This window comes from Falco cherrug, chromosome 2, assembly GCF_023634085.1.
Source record: "Falco cherrug isolate bFalChe1 chromosome 2, bFalChe1.pri, whole genome shotgun sequence".
Lineage (NCBI taxonomy): Eukaryota > Metazoa > Chordata > Aves > Falconiformes > Falconidae > Falco > Falco cherrug.
Genome location: NC_073698.1, coordinates 31727966 through 31740646, shown reverse-complemented (window position 1 = coordinate 31740646; position 12681 = coordinate 31727966). Strand labels below are relative to the sequence as shown.

General features: G+C 36.7%; 1 protein-coding gene across 8 annotated transcripts in view; it reads left to right on the top strand.

Moving 5' to 3' along the window:
- The window catches only part of LRCH1 (leucine rich repeats and calponin homology domain containing 1), a 133293-nt gene extending 120612 nt beyond the window's left edge, over nt 1-12681 (top strand). For 6 of the 8 annotated variants that reach the window (XR_008731060.1, XR_008731059.1, XR_008731058.1 and 3 more), the window contains 2 exons: nt 56-313; nt 10042-10155. Coding sequence is in view for 2 of the 8 variants with exons in the window: in XM_055702976.1 (XP_055558951.1) it covers nt 10042-10155 (114 nt within the window). In the remaining 6 variants the exon portion in view is untranslated. Of the gene's footprint in view, nt 1-55; nt 314-10041 lie in introns of all 8 variants that reach the window. The other 2 variants (XM_055702976.1, XM_055702977.1) reach the window with 1 other exon arrangement.

The following is a 12681-nucleotide window of genomic DNA, read 5'->3' as shown; positions in this document are numbered from 1 at the left end:
ATTTTTAATTTTATGCACTGTTTTTTTCTGTTCTAATGGCTGCCCTTCGGGATAGGCTGACCTCTGCTCTCCGTATGACATCCTGCAGTCGGATATTCGTCACATTCGAAAGACTGTTGACACTCTGCTCGCCCTCGGGGAGAAAACCCCACAATCAACTTCTACCTTTCGCTCCTGGGATCTAATAGGCTTTTGTCTTTTTCACATACTTTTTATAGTCTTGATGTATATAACTTATCACTGGAATGTGCTAACAGCATAACCTGTTCGCATGTGCACACAAACTTTCTGCTTTGTCTCTGACAAATTACAGGTACTTAATTTCCTTCCTTTGTCTTGCGAACTTCTCCCTTTCCCTTGCTTCCCTTCCGTGTAATATCTTTATTAATCTCTTGATATAGGGGAGAGAGGGAGTAGCATCTTGAAGGCGAGTCCCATCTCTTCTGTCCCCTCCAGCTCTAGTTTAAGAGCTTATGTACCTCTTTATTTATAGTTTGTTTTCTTTTATGTTGCCTAGACTACACATTAAATGTGTTAAAGCAGTGATGCTACTCTTATCCCCGTTTTGGGTCTAGGCTAGATGTGTATCACAAGAGAAATGGAACCGAGCCTCTTACTTTTTGTGAAGATCCAAGAATGCTGCAGGTATTGAAGCAACTGAGGTGGCACTTCAACAGATGATAGTATTTTCTGAGTTGATGCCAATTATCTCAACGTACATTGTGTTAAGAGCACTTGGAGAACTAGCTTTGAAATTACTGTTAATTTTTAATCCTTTAGATTAATAAGAGTACTGTAACTTTAAAGATTGTTGGTCATCTTTATTGTTCCAATTAAATTCCATACTGGAGTAGTGACGTTTTCCTACTTACATTTTGTTTTCCTCCAGATTCCATAGGATAATCTTTTTCTTCTGTTGCACAAAGCAGTGTTGAACTGCTTTTAAACACTTGCTGTAATACCCCAAAGATGATTGTAAATTAGTAGTGGGTATGAGCAACCCATAATACGCAAAGGACTTTAGAATGTTTCAGGATTAAGATTGTGGAGTACAGTGTGATACAATTAGACAGTTTGAGGATAAGCTGTTAGATCCCTGTATCTGCCATTCTTATGTGTGACGTCAAGCAAGTCTGTCACTATCTTGTCTGTTTCATCACCTGTGAAAATGCAGGTAATGTTTGTTTGTTTGTGTAATGAATGTAACAAAGACAACTTAGCTAAAAAAACAGATCATCTGGGAACACTCTAGATTTTCCATCCTAGGAGGTTTTAAAGAATAGGTTAAACAAACATTAGCCTCGAGGCGTTTTGGTGTTTGAACTCTGCCTGTGGTTAGAGTGCTGGACTGATGACCTCCATTTCCCTTCCTGTGTTCTGTTCATCTAAATATATATATTGTCTTATTCAAGTTTTATAAATATTTTTTTAAAATACTTATCAACATGAAGTATACAAATTAAAATTGATTGCAAAATACAAAACCTTGAATATAAACCTATAATTGACACTGCAATATTGACCTCGATGCTGTTGAGTATATTTGTAATTCGGTCTCAGGCTGGCTAACCAAAGGATCTCAGTTTTGTGTATGTTAAATACATACACTCATTTCTCACTGCCTAGTATCTGAAAAAATTACCTATAGACCTTTAGAGGATAACTAGCATAACAGCATGTATGTTACTGATTATTCTGTCCATATGGTTATGATTTAGTGCTATACTATAAATATCCCCATTCCATAGATACTTGTAAAATTTTATTTAAAAATTCAGGTTCTATTCCTGGGGTCTATGGCTCAAATATAGATATATATATACATATATAAAAAGGATGAAATGTATAATTAGATACTTTAAAATGGAAAAATTAATTCCAGACTATGGGTAAATCCAATGTTTTTAAAGGGTTTGGTGTCTAGCAGCTTCTAGTGCATACATATAACAGGTCTATTGTAGAGAGTGTCTTCTGCCACCAGGCATGAGTTCAGTGAGTGCTTCTAGGGTCTCTACGCTTGAGGAGAAGGGTGTGTAGCTATAGACCTGTGCCCTCATCCTGCACATGCCTGTCTTTTAACGGTGTGTCTGGTTTCAGTGAGTCCAACACCGGACACTTGCTTACTCAGGGTCAGAGCCTGACATTTAAGCTTCCACTTTCAGCAGATCTTTGTCTTTATTTGGTTGCCTTGTTTTAACAAAGTTGCTTTTCTGGTGAAACTGAGAAAGTGACGTAAAGGTTGAATCAGTACAGAATCTATCAACTGTATGATTCCTTATAATCCAGTGTTGGTATTTGAGACAAAAGTGATGTCTTCTCTAGGGCTGGGATATTACTCCGGCTCCCGTAAGTGGTAAACAGGTCTCCTGTCAATGCTTTGTGTTGTGCCACTCCTTATATAGGACCAATCTGCATGTATCAGTATATTTTAACATTTTTGAAATTAGATAATTGGGTGGTCAAAGCTGTTGCTACCATCCAATAGTACACATCTGTCTTATTGTCTAATATTGTATCTGATTATCCACTGTATCCACCAGCTTTGGGAGGGAGGTGGGAGAAGTAGCAGATCACTGTGTCTTGCATTTCCAGTCTACAGAAATGGAAGTTCATGTCTTCAGTGTTTTTGAGTGTTTCATCAAACTAGACACTGGGTTAGAGACTGTTGTGCCAATGTAGACCAACTGACAGGTCCCAGTCATAATGACACGTAACTCTCAAACTTGTCCAAAGTTTTAACTTTACAAATGCTTACTATGCAAACAGAGTTGTCTTTTAGTTACTTAGAGTACATTTTCTCACTGTTCTCAACTATGATAATATACAGTAACTAGTGTAACATTACAAGTACTTTCTTCACTTTCTTGTAGTTATGGAGTTGAAGCCATCTTGAACCGGACTGTGAAAAACGAGCATACTTGCTTCATGACAAGCACAGCCTTACTACCGTACATGAAGCTTATCCGGTTTCGTATTTTTTTCTGGTTATTGTTAAAACTTCCAAATATACATAAATCTTAGAGGGTAAAGAACAATAATATGTACCCTTACATTTCTCCTAAGTGTGCATATAGTAATGTTTCTCAAAATATATTTCAAACATAATGCGAATGTGAAAAATATGTCTGCCCACCCCTGAAGCCAGTAATTCTCCCACTAAATGGGGAGGTGGAAACTAAAACATAGAAGTAGCTCATTAATCTAATGGCTTATTTGCTAAATGCAGAGTCCTGTTTCTGTGCTGCTGTTCTTGTGGCTTTAGTCCTTGGGAAACTTAACGTTTCAGCTGACTGGTGGTTCTTCACCTTTGAGGAGATACCAATATTGAGACATTCAGTTATATACAATTGGTACTTACCACGCACAGCCAGTCACGTGATTGAGTTGATGACCTTGGGTTTGAAAACAGTGTACATTGTAGATCACCCACATATTCATTGATAACATGAATAATATTTGCTCCCCCATTTCTTTCCCCATTCAGTTTTTTTTTTCTATTGGGAGAAAATAATCAGAGATTTTCAAACTGATTTCTTCATAAATTGATCTACTCCAATCTGTACTCTGCCCAGCATACTGACTTCTCTTTTGTCCTGTGGAGGTAATCTTATCCATACTGCAATAAAGTAATAAATACATATTGTAGTGGATATACATGCAGGTAAAATGTGTTTGCACTGTATTACAAATGGCATTTTGATGTGAGGATTTGGCTTTCTTTTTCCTTGAACAAGAAAACAGATAAATATCTTCAAGTGCAGTGTAGTAGTCTTCAAATGCCTATTTCTTGTCTATTAGGAAGCTTTTGCAGCTGAAAGCTGCATATGGATTCTATTGTGTTCCTAGTAGGTTTTCTGAAACTTACATGTAATGTGAATGGGGATTGAATTAGACCTGGGCAAATATCCAGTGTTCTATTTTGTATACATTAATAAGTTTCCAAATTATTGCCAAGTAATCTTTTCTCACAAAAAGAAGTATTCTTAGCATTTTATTACTGCTACAAAAAAAAAATTATATATATATATATAAAAATAATGAAAGCGGTCCTAGGTGCGGGTTTAGAAAAAACAGTAGAGCAGGTTTTGTAAACCTTTGCAATTTCCTGCATTTCTAGCACATAAGCTGCATTATGCAGAAGGAGCAGTATAAACTTGCTTTAAGGTAATGACCCATTCTACTTCGATACAAAACACTTTCATTCCTTCACATCATCTCTCAGAATTTAATATCTAAGGTAATGGTATAATTGATATTTCCCCTGTGAGTATATATTTTCTCTCACTGTTTCGTGTGTCTCTGTCTTTATTAAGTTTTTTGTTCCTTGCAGTTTCAGGTCACTGTTTTCTTAGCATGTTATAATGAAACTGAAGCATTTTGGCAAAATATACGGTCTACTTTTAAAATTTTATGGCTCAAGGCCAGAATCTGTAAAAGGGTCCAAAGCCTGCCATACAAAAAAATACAGTTTTGTAAATATATGCAATTTATTACATATTCAGAAGATGCACATATTTAGGCATCGAACTGGCTACGACTCCAAATACAGAATTGTAGCTCCAGTATTGAAGGTCTGGGTTTTGTTCCTTTTTTTTTTTGCTTTTTCAAGTCTAGTCATGTGTATACTTTACAAAATATACTAATCTCTCAATCAGAAATTAAAAGAAAAGAATCATGAAATCTACCTATAACCTGAATTACTGTGCTTTTTTTATCTTCTGCTTTTTTCTTTTGCACCTCAAATAGTATCTTCAGGGCATATACAGACATCATCAGTAATAGTAGTTAAGAAAAAATGTATAAAAAGACATAATTTCAAATTCCCTTAGATATGTGAAAAAGTAAATATTTTCTATATTTTCAGCTCTTTAGAAAGAAAACTTGGCCTTGACCTAACAAAATTTCATATAAGTTTACTTAATAAGACCCTGATGTTTCTTTCACTGACTTCCTATTTCAGAGTAGTTGGCTCCAAATAGTAAATGATGGGCATTACATGACTTACTGTTTTAACTTGTCCTTGGAGAAACTATGCATTCCCGTATTTCATTGTTTTGTGAATATATTGTCTCTTTCACCTCCAGATCTGAAATCCCATATCCTACAAATACAAGGAATAAAGATAAAGGCTCTTGCCAAATTGTACAATTCCATTGCTCTGTGGTTTTGCTAACAAATACAGCTGGGCCCTGCTGTTGTTATGATGTGGTCATTTCACTACTTGCCCATTTGACATAATGAAAATAATTACTTTTTTGATTAATACTACTGTATCTGAATTGCCAAGCTGCTTGCCTAAGCATAAACCAATTCAAACAGTTGTCTTGACTTTGAAGTCACCTGATGTCAAAGCAAATAGATATGTGTGTGTAGTGTGTCACTTATCCTTGTGGGATTAGTGTCCTTGTGTATTCCTGGTTTTCTTCTACACCATCTAAATCAGATGCTTTGTTCCAGGATTAGAAACTTGCTTTGCCAAGCACGTGCACACGTCTATGTTTGTGGGTACACCTGTTGTACTGTCTTTTTGTGTTGCTTTGTGACTCAGCCTCCTGGCTGCTGCCTCCTTTTCGTACCTTTTTTTTTTTTTTCTTCATCAAAAGGAGCTTGTTCTTTTGCTTCATGATGAGTTTGAAAATACCTCTACCCATTCAAAATAGCTACGTGCCTGTAGAAAGCGCTTTGCTTACAATAAGTAATTAGGTTCCTCTGTGTTCTTAGGAAGAAAAAAAGACATTAAAATAAAAAATAGATCTTCGTTGTAGTAGATGGAGAAGAGAAATATTCATGCTGCTGTGAGTGGAGTGGCAGCTCTTCCCTCCACAATTGTTTTTCAAGATTTTTAGGCTGGTCTTGAGGATTAATAGCCAGTTATAATGTCTCTCTTTCTGGTTGTTCAGTGATGGTTTCAACAAGGGTGTTTTTAGAGAGGTGATTCATACTACTATATTGAAGTGTTACGGGTTTGATACCAATGTAAAAGGGATAGAAATCCTATCAAAGGTGGGGAGAAGTGGGTGAGGTTGAGTGTCCTCAGTCATAGGTGAGTTCTTCTCTTGATTGGTCAGGCTCAAAATTGGTTGGTATTGTCTCAAAATTCCAGGATTTAAGAAAAGTTTTGAAATCTTCATGGCGTGCAGCTTCACAGCTCTACTGTCAGTGGTTTCCAGACAGCAGCTGCAGTGGGTTAGAACGTGAGACAGAGCATGGAAAATGGACAGCGCTGCAGGAATAGCAGACTGAGGCACCTGGGATCTTGGCCGTAGGTAGCTGCTGTTACGCAGAAAGCTGAGTTGATGATCAGTGTGCTCTGAATTCCATCCTTGGCAGGATTTGATTTTTCTTATTCTGAGAAGAATTAAGTAAATGACTCTAAAGCTGTAATTTGAGAAGTATTTGAGGCAGCTTTGATGAAAGCCATCAACAAAGTTTTGGAGGTAGTTAGTGATTAGGGCTTAAATAAGAGAATTGATTTGTGTCACATTAAGGTGAAGCCTGTCATATCTAGGAGATGGTGTAGGTCTCGTCAGTTCTGGAACGTTCATCATAGCCACATGTTTAACTGCAGAATTATGAAATATTAACCAAGTTCCACCTTCTGCTTAATAAGAGAAGGCTGTCAATTGTATATGTTTCAAGGGCTAATGAAAAATTTTGCATAATATAAAAAAGTAACATGCTGTGAAACTTCTCACTCCTAGAACACAGTTGTACAGTCTTATTTTTAATAGATGTCCTTAAATAGCTTTCCTTATTTGAGTATGCATCTTGTAAATACAGCAGGGGGAGAGAGGTTGTTCTATACAAACCAGATTACTAATGGATTTAAAAGAATTAGATAACGTATTGTCTTTAAAAGGAGAGAAATTATTTTGGATGGGGGTTTTATATGAAATGGGGCATATACCCCCTTTATGCTTTTAGTGAAAATGTGCTTATAAACAATTGCAAAATTCCTAGCAAGAAAGCATGACAGAACAGTTCTTTGAGAGCTGTAAGGTGCCACAAAAATGGTAAGTTTAGAACTTAAGATTTTCTAAAGGAAGCATCTCGAACTGTGGCTTTTTCAGCAAATTTGGCTTCAACAGAATAATTTAGAATATTCGCAAACATAAATACCTAGCAAGGTAGGTTGTTTTGGGGCTGGGATTTGTGATTCAGTCCTTACCCTTCAGCCTTGTAACACTGATCACTTAGTTTTCAGACACTGGATTCAGCAGGCATTACTATTCAATGCCTTTTGTCTAGCACGGAAGACTAATGAAATATTGGCACACTGTTGCACAGACTTGGTGGCCCACAAGAGCCTACTGTGCAAGGGCACTGGAAAGGAGTAGAAAAGAGTGGAGAGAATAACATTTCACTTCAGATGTCTGATTTGCATTCTCAATAAATAGATGAATGTTATTTTTTTAAAAATTAACAGAATCAGAGCATTGTAGATTTTTGGATGAACTGTGTCCCAAGATGTTAGATTGACTAAATGTTTGGTAAAAATCATACATTTGAAGTAGAAATATTTCAGTGTTGGGTTTTTTTTTAAGTTTTATTTCATATCATTATCTCTACCTCCTTTTGTAGCTACTACAGTGCTAATCAAGTATCAGTTAAGGAGATTGCATCCTAGAATATATTTATATATTCCTCTGGAAAAGATACTTTTTTCCAGAGGAATAAAAGCTTGCGGAGAACAGTCTCTGACAACTTGAAGGTCAGTATCGCAGCCAGAAGAGCAAACAAGAATGAACTGCAGAACCCGGTGTCTTAAATGACCAGTTTAGGGTAGGTTTGGAATGGAAATCTGGGTGATGAACTGGAGTGGCTGCAAGATGGGGATATTCCTTTGTGCGGACTGGGCAGACAGCTCCAGCAGAGGGGCCTCGGTAGCAGGCAGCAATGGGCAGCAGGTGCCGCAGCTGTTTGGTCAATGCGAATCAGAATCCACAAACTCAATGGAGTGGAAACCCAGCATTAGCAGATTGCCAGAATGTTGCAGCATCTTCCATGTGGAGAAATCTGTGCTGTCCGTCTCTCACAGACGTAGTCAGCCAAGCTCCTTGAAAATTACCTGTGTGAAATTGTTTCTTGGGTCTGTGTGTGCAGAAGGGAATCCACAGCATTTGGTGTTCTGGGCTATAACTACAAACCTAAAAAAAATAAAGAAATTACAAATTAAGTTTAAAAAATCTTTAAAACATAAATTAATAAATATTAAAACAACTTTAGTAAATATAAAATGTCAACATAAAATACAGATAAATTACAGTTATCAGTATCAGATGCCATGATTGTGAATAGTTCGTGTCTCGCTTTTTAGGTTCAGTAGTTTAATAGGTAAGTTTTGCAGTTTTTCTCTCATTGAGGCTGGAGTGGAGTGTAAGGAACTTAGCAAAAAATTTAAGCAGGCTAAGTGTTGGTTGTGCATAAAGGGAATATTAAAAAAAGAGTCATAAACATCAGAAGAAGTGGAGCAGCAGTTGAATACTGGTACAGTTCTGATGGAGCTGTGGCCCACTGGAGGAGATTTCCTCAGCAAAGACTGGATAACAGAGGGGTAAAAGCAATTAAGCATAGGTGCAGAACGCGATACAAAACTGTAACAGTTGTTCTTGTATGTACAGTTCTGCTTCCATCATCCTGAATATTATATTTAGTTTTAAGGCTTTAAATGGGTCAGGGAAGGGACTAGGACTGACCAAAATGTGTGATGAGAAGAGAGGATGAAGACACTACTGATGTTTAAATTGGAGATGTAATCAATATGAATATGAGGAAGCGACGATGAATTACATAAAGATAAGAGACCCTTAGCTTATATTACAGAAGCAAGAATATTCAGTAGAAGACAGGCAATTAATTAAAATATAATGTCAGGTGCATCAGTAGTTTTAAAAGCTAAAAGTTTATTGAACAGCTAAGAGATTTAATCTGAGAATATCAAAGCAACCCTCTCTTTCTAAAAATATCAGTATCCCATGTCTGTTGATGGTCGTGTATGGGTGCTTCGGGAAAGAGCATAAGGTTAGATCACATAGATGGCACCTTTTCAAAATAAACCAACCTGGCACGCACTGCTTAAGGATGTCATGAGCCAGACACTGTATCCACGTGTTTGTGTTTAATAGTGTTGTTTGGGTTTTCTCCTATCTGTACATTTTTGTCATCCCACTTTATGCTTTTGGCTTCTATGTTGTGGCAATGACTCTCACAGTTGTAATTATGGTTTACTCGATGTAGTCTAGCTTTTTCATTTATTTATTATAAACCTGCTGCCTGGTTTCATAATTTCATGGATTTCATTAACAGGAATACCCAGTTACATTAAGAAAATCATCTTTTTAAAGAGAGAGCCTCTCATGACACAGGGCTGCCTCTCTGAGGAAGGCTTTCTGTAATTATTCACTGGGGGGTGTCTTGTTACCTGTAGGAGACACAGTGTTTGCCTGTCTTCTGGTGTAACAGCCCCTGTGGACAGCTGGCAGGTTTCAGCCTGGCCACAACTGCTGAGTCCTTATGGGGAATAAAGTTGATCTGTGGCTATTTCAAAATAAGCTGCCAAGTACTCACAATGAAATGCTTCGCCCATTGAATGCACAACATGATACGCGCTTTTCTGTAAATGCCAGTGGGTGGCTTTCAGGGTGCGTATCTCCTGGGACCAAGACCTACCCGTTAGAGCTCAGAGGTAGAACTTTTTTGACTGATAAAACCAGCCATTTGTCCTCAAACCCACTTAAATGTAATAACACCTCATTTCGTAGGTGAAAATTCAGTGTGTACTTTGCCAGCCCTCCCTCTTCGTTAAGACATTTACATAGGGTAATGACCACGGAACAGGTTGGTTCCTCTCACTAATTCATAGGTATATTAAGAGCAAAATCAGAGACTTTCTGCCAAAATCACAGGAAGTTCTTTTCAATTAAAAGTAGGAAATGGTTCCTGCTTGTTGGGCTTTGTGTTCCAAGTGTGATGATGTGAAGCGAGGTTTTGCAGTGAGTATTCAGTATCCTAATCTTTACTCCTTTCTCTGTCTTTTTCTAGGAGAAGCTCTGCCTACCACATCACATCCTAGAAGAAAAGGGCTTGGTAAAAGTGAGCATAACAGTTCAAGCATTGCTAGATGTAACCACACTGAAACAACCTTTATTCACATGAAACTACTATCTCTGCTGTTACCAGCTCCACTGTGCCATCCAAGAATCAAAACACTGCCCAGCTTTCCAATGCTCCAAGAGCATTCTTGTACTTCTGATTTCAAAATCGTCTTTCAGACTGTACACGTGCGTTGAACTACAAACCAGAAACTAAACAGAAACATTTTCTAGAGCAAACTGGGGCTTCGCTGCTTTTATAGCTCACTTTGTACAGTACTTACTAGAACAGCCACCTCTCTGCCTCTTAAAAATGTGTGGAGTACACAGCTGTCTTGCAGCAAGATACCTTCATATTATTAAACTAAGAATCGCTGTAATCATTTTGGGGGAACAACAGGAGGGAGACTACATCAGACTTCTACCACATTAGGTTTTTCTGCAGTTGCTTCAGGCTATTATTGCCTTTTAAAGATATCCAGACATAAAATATTTATATAAATATTATTTATTAGTGAGTTGTTATTCATCCTTTGGATGCAAAATGTAAATTAGGAAACTGTATTTTATTACTGCTTTTTTGTGGTTAAACACTTTATTTTATTATAAATATTTAGTTATTTTTTATTCTACTTGGTGTGCAGTAGCTCTAGATCTCGGTAAATTGTGTTTTCTAATATGTAAGATAAAAAGCAAACAAAATAGGTGCTTTTATTAAAAGAACAGCTAGCTGGAATGGCATTCTTTTTTTCTTGAATTTGTGAAACATGGGTAAAAATTTGTCTGCATTCCATGGAGTTTTTTACATTCCAGTAGCACTTTTCCCCCCATGACTAAATTGGCTGAAACTGAGAGCACACCCATTTTATTTGTATATAGATGTTTAAAAAAAAAAAAAAAAAGGTTGTAAACTTGAAAAATAAATGTGAACAAATATTTTTGATTGCTTATTTTACTATGCACAAGATATCTAACTTTTGCCACAACAAAATGAACGATGTGCATTAGCATCATTTGTCTTGAAATATAATTTTGCACTGTAACTTGATTTCTTTTAAAGACTACAGCACTACAGAACAAAAAATAGCACAAGAACATGAATGAGAAGATTTACCAGGTAGCCAAATTTTTTTTTTCTTTTTTTTTTTTTTCCCAATGATTCCTTCAAGAGGAGATAAAATTATCAAAATTGCCAAAGGCAGTCTCAAAGACCTGATCTTCCAGATACAACCTGCTGGGTACAGTGCCTCTCCTTATAGTCTCCATCATTTTCCCTTGAATTAAGCACAATGTTCTGTAGTGAAAATGGTTGCAGGATCAGACCTCTAACCCCACGTCAGCAATAGGAAATAAGGTTCTTTTTCTTACCGCTACTTTAAATTTTTTGAAGAGATTTTTAGAAGCATAACTTATTATTAAAACATCACATGTTTTAGAGGAAAAAGTTCCAGCACAGCGATTCTCACAGTATCTGGAACATCCGTTTTTCTTTCATAGGAGAAGCTAGCAATGTCGCTTCAGCAAGCAGGACAGGAACGCTGCATGTGGTGAGAAGGCTAGCTGTCAGGGGTCAGTGGTGCATACAAGCAGGTAGTTCGAAATGCGTAAGTAAAAGAAAAACAGGCAAAGCAGCGGGAGGACTGAATATTTAAGCAAGAAAATGTGGAGAGAACTATTGTATAAAGACTTTCTGGAAAGATGATGCATACTTGTCACTACTATGTATCTAGGCAAAGTTACACACACACACACACATTCACAGATGCTGCATTTAAAACCACCAGTATTCCAATAGCAGATTTTTAATGGTTAATACAGTATTTGAATGCAGACCAGGTGTTTTAATACCACAGATTGCCAATGGGCTGGTATGTACTGACAGCCACATGTTAGGAGGAGGAAAGTGGACTTGCAGTGAGACATACAGTAAGCATGGAACATCCAGTTACTTCAACCAAAGCAAAAGCGTTTATTTTGTAGAGGGAACATTGACTTAAATTGTAATTTTGATTGGCAGCTAGCATATTGTTTCCTATAAAATGTACTGTGCACTTTAACACTAAATTAAAATGTATTTTAATATTTTACAGAGCTGCACAAATATCTGTTTTGTCAAAAAGCACGAGCAATGTAAAGAAGTGAGTCAGAGTTTATCAAATTTTAAAAGCATTCAAAGATCAAGTATAAAAATAGGAATATTGATTTCTGCATCTTGAGGGATAAAATGCAGGTTTCCGGAGTATTTTTTTACAATGTATATATGGCAACATGAAGCTTTGTAATTATTATTTTGACAAATCTTGTTTTTTCATAATTAAAGTTTTGGTTTTCTCCTGATAGTCTTTCGGTATTTGCTTCAAGTTGGCTGTAAGTAAATAGCTCTAACTATTTTGTAATACAGCTTTTTTTTTTTATGCAGTCTTAACCTGTACGGCTAAAAAGAGAATCTTCATGAATCTTTGTACACTATTTATATGTGCAATAAAACATGCATGGCAAATCTATAATACCCTAAGCAGTGAACATAATGTATATAGAAAATCTTTACCGTAGTTACAATTAAACTATATTATTTGTAGAAACCCTTTAA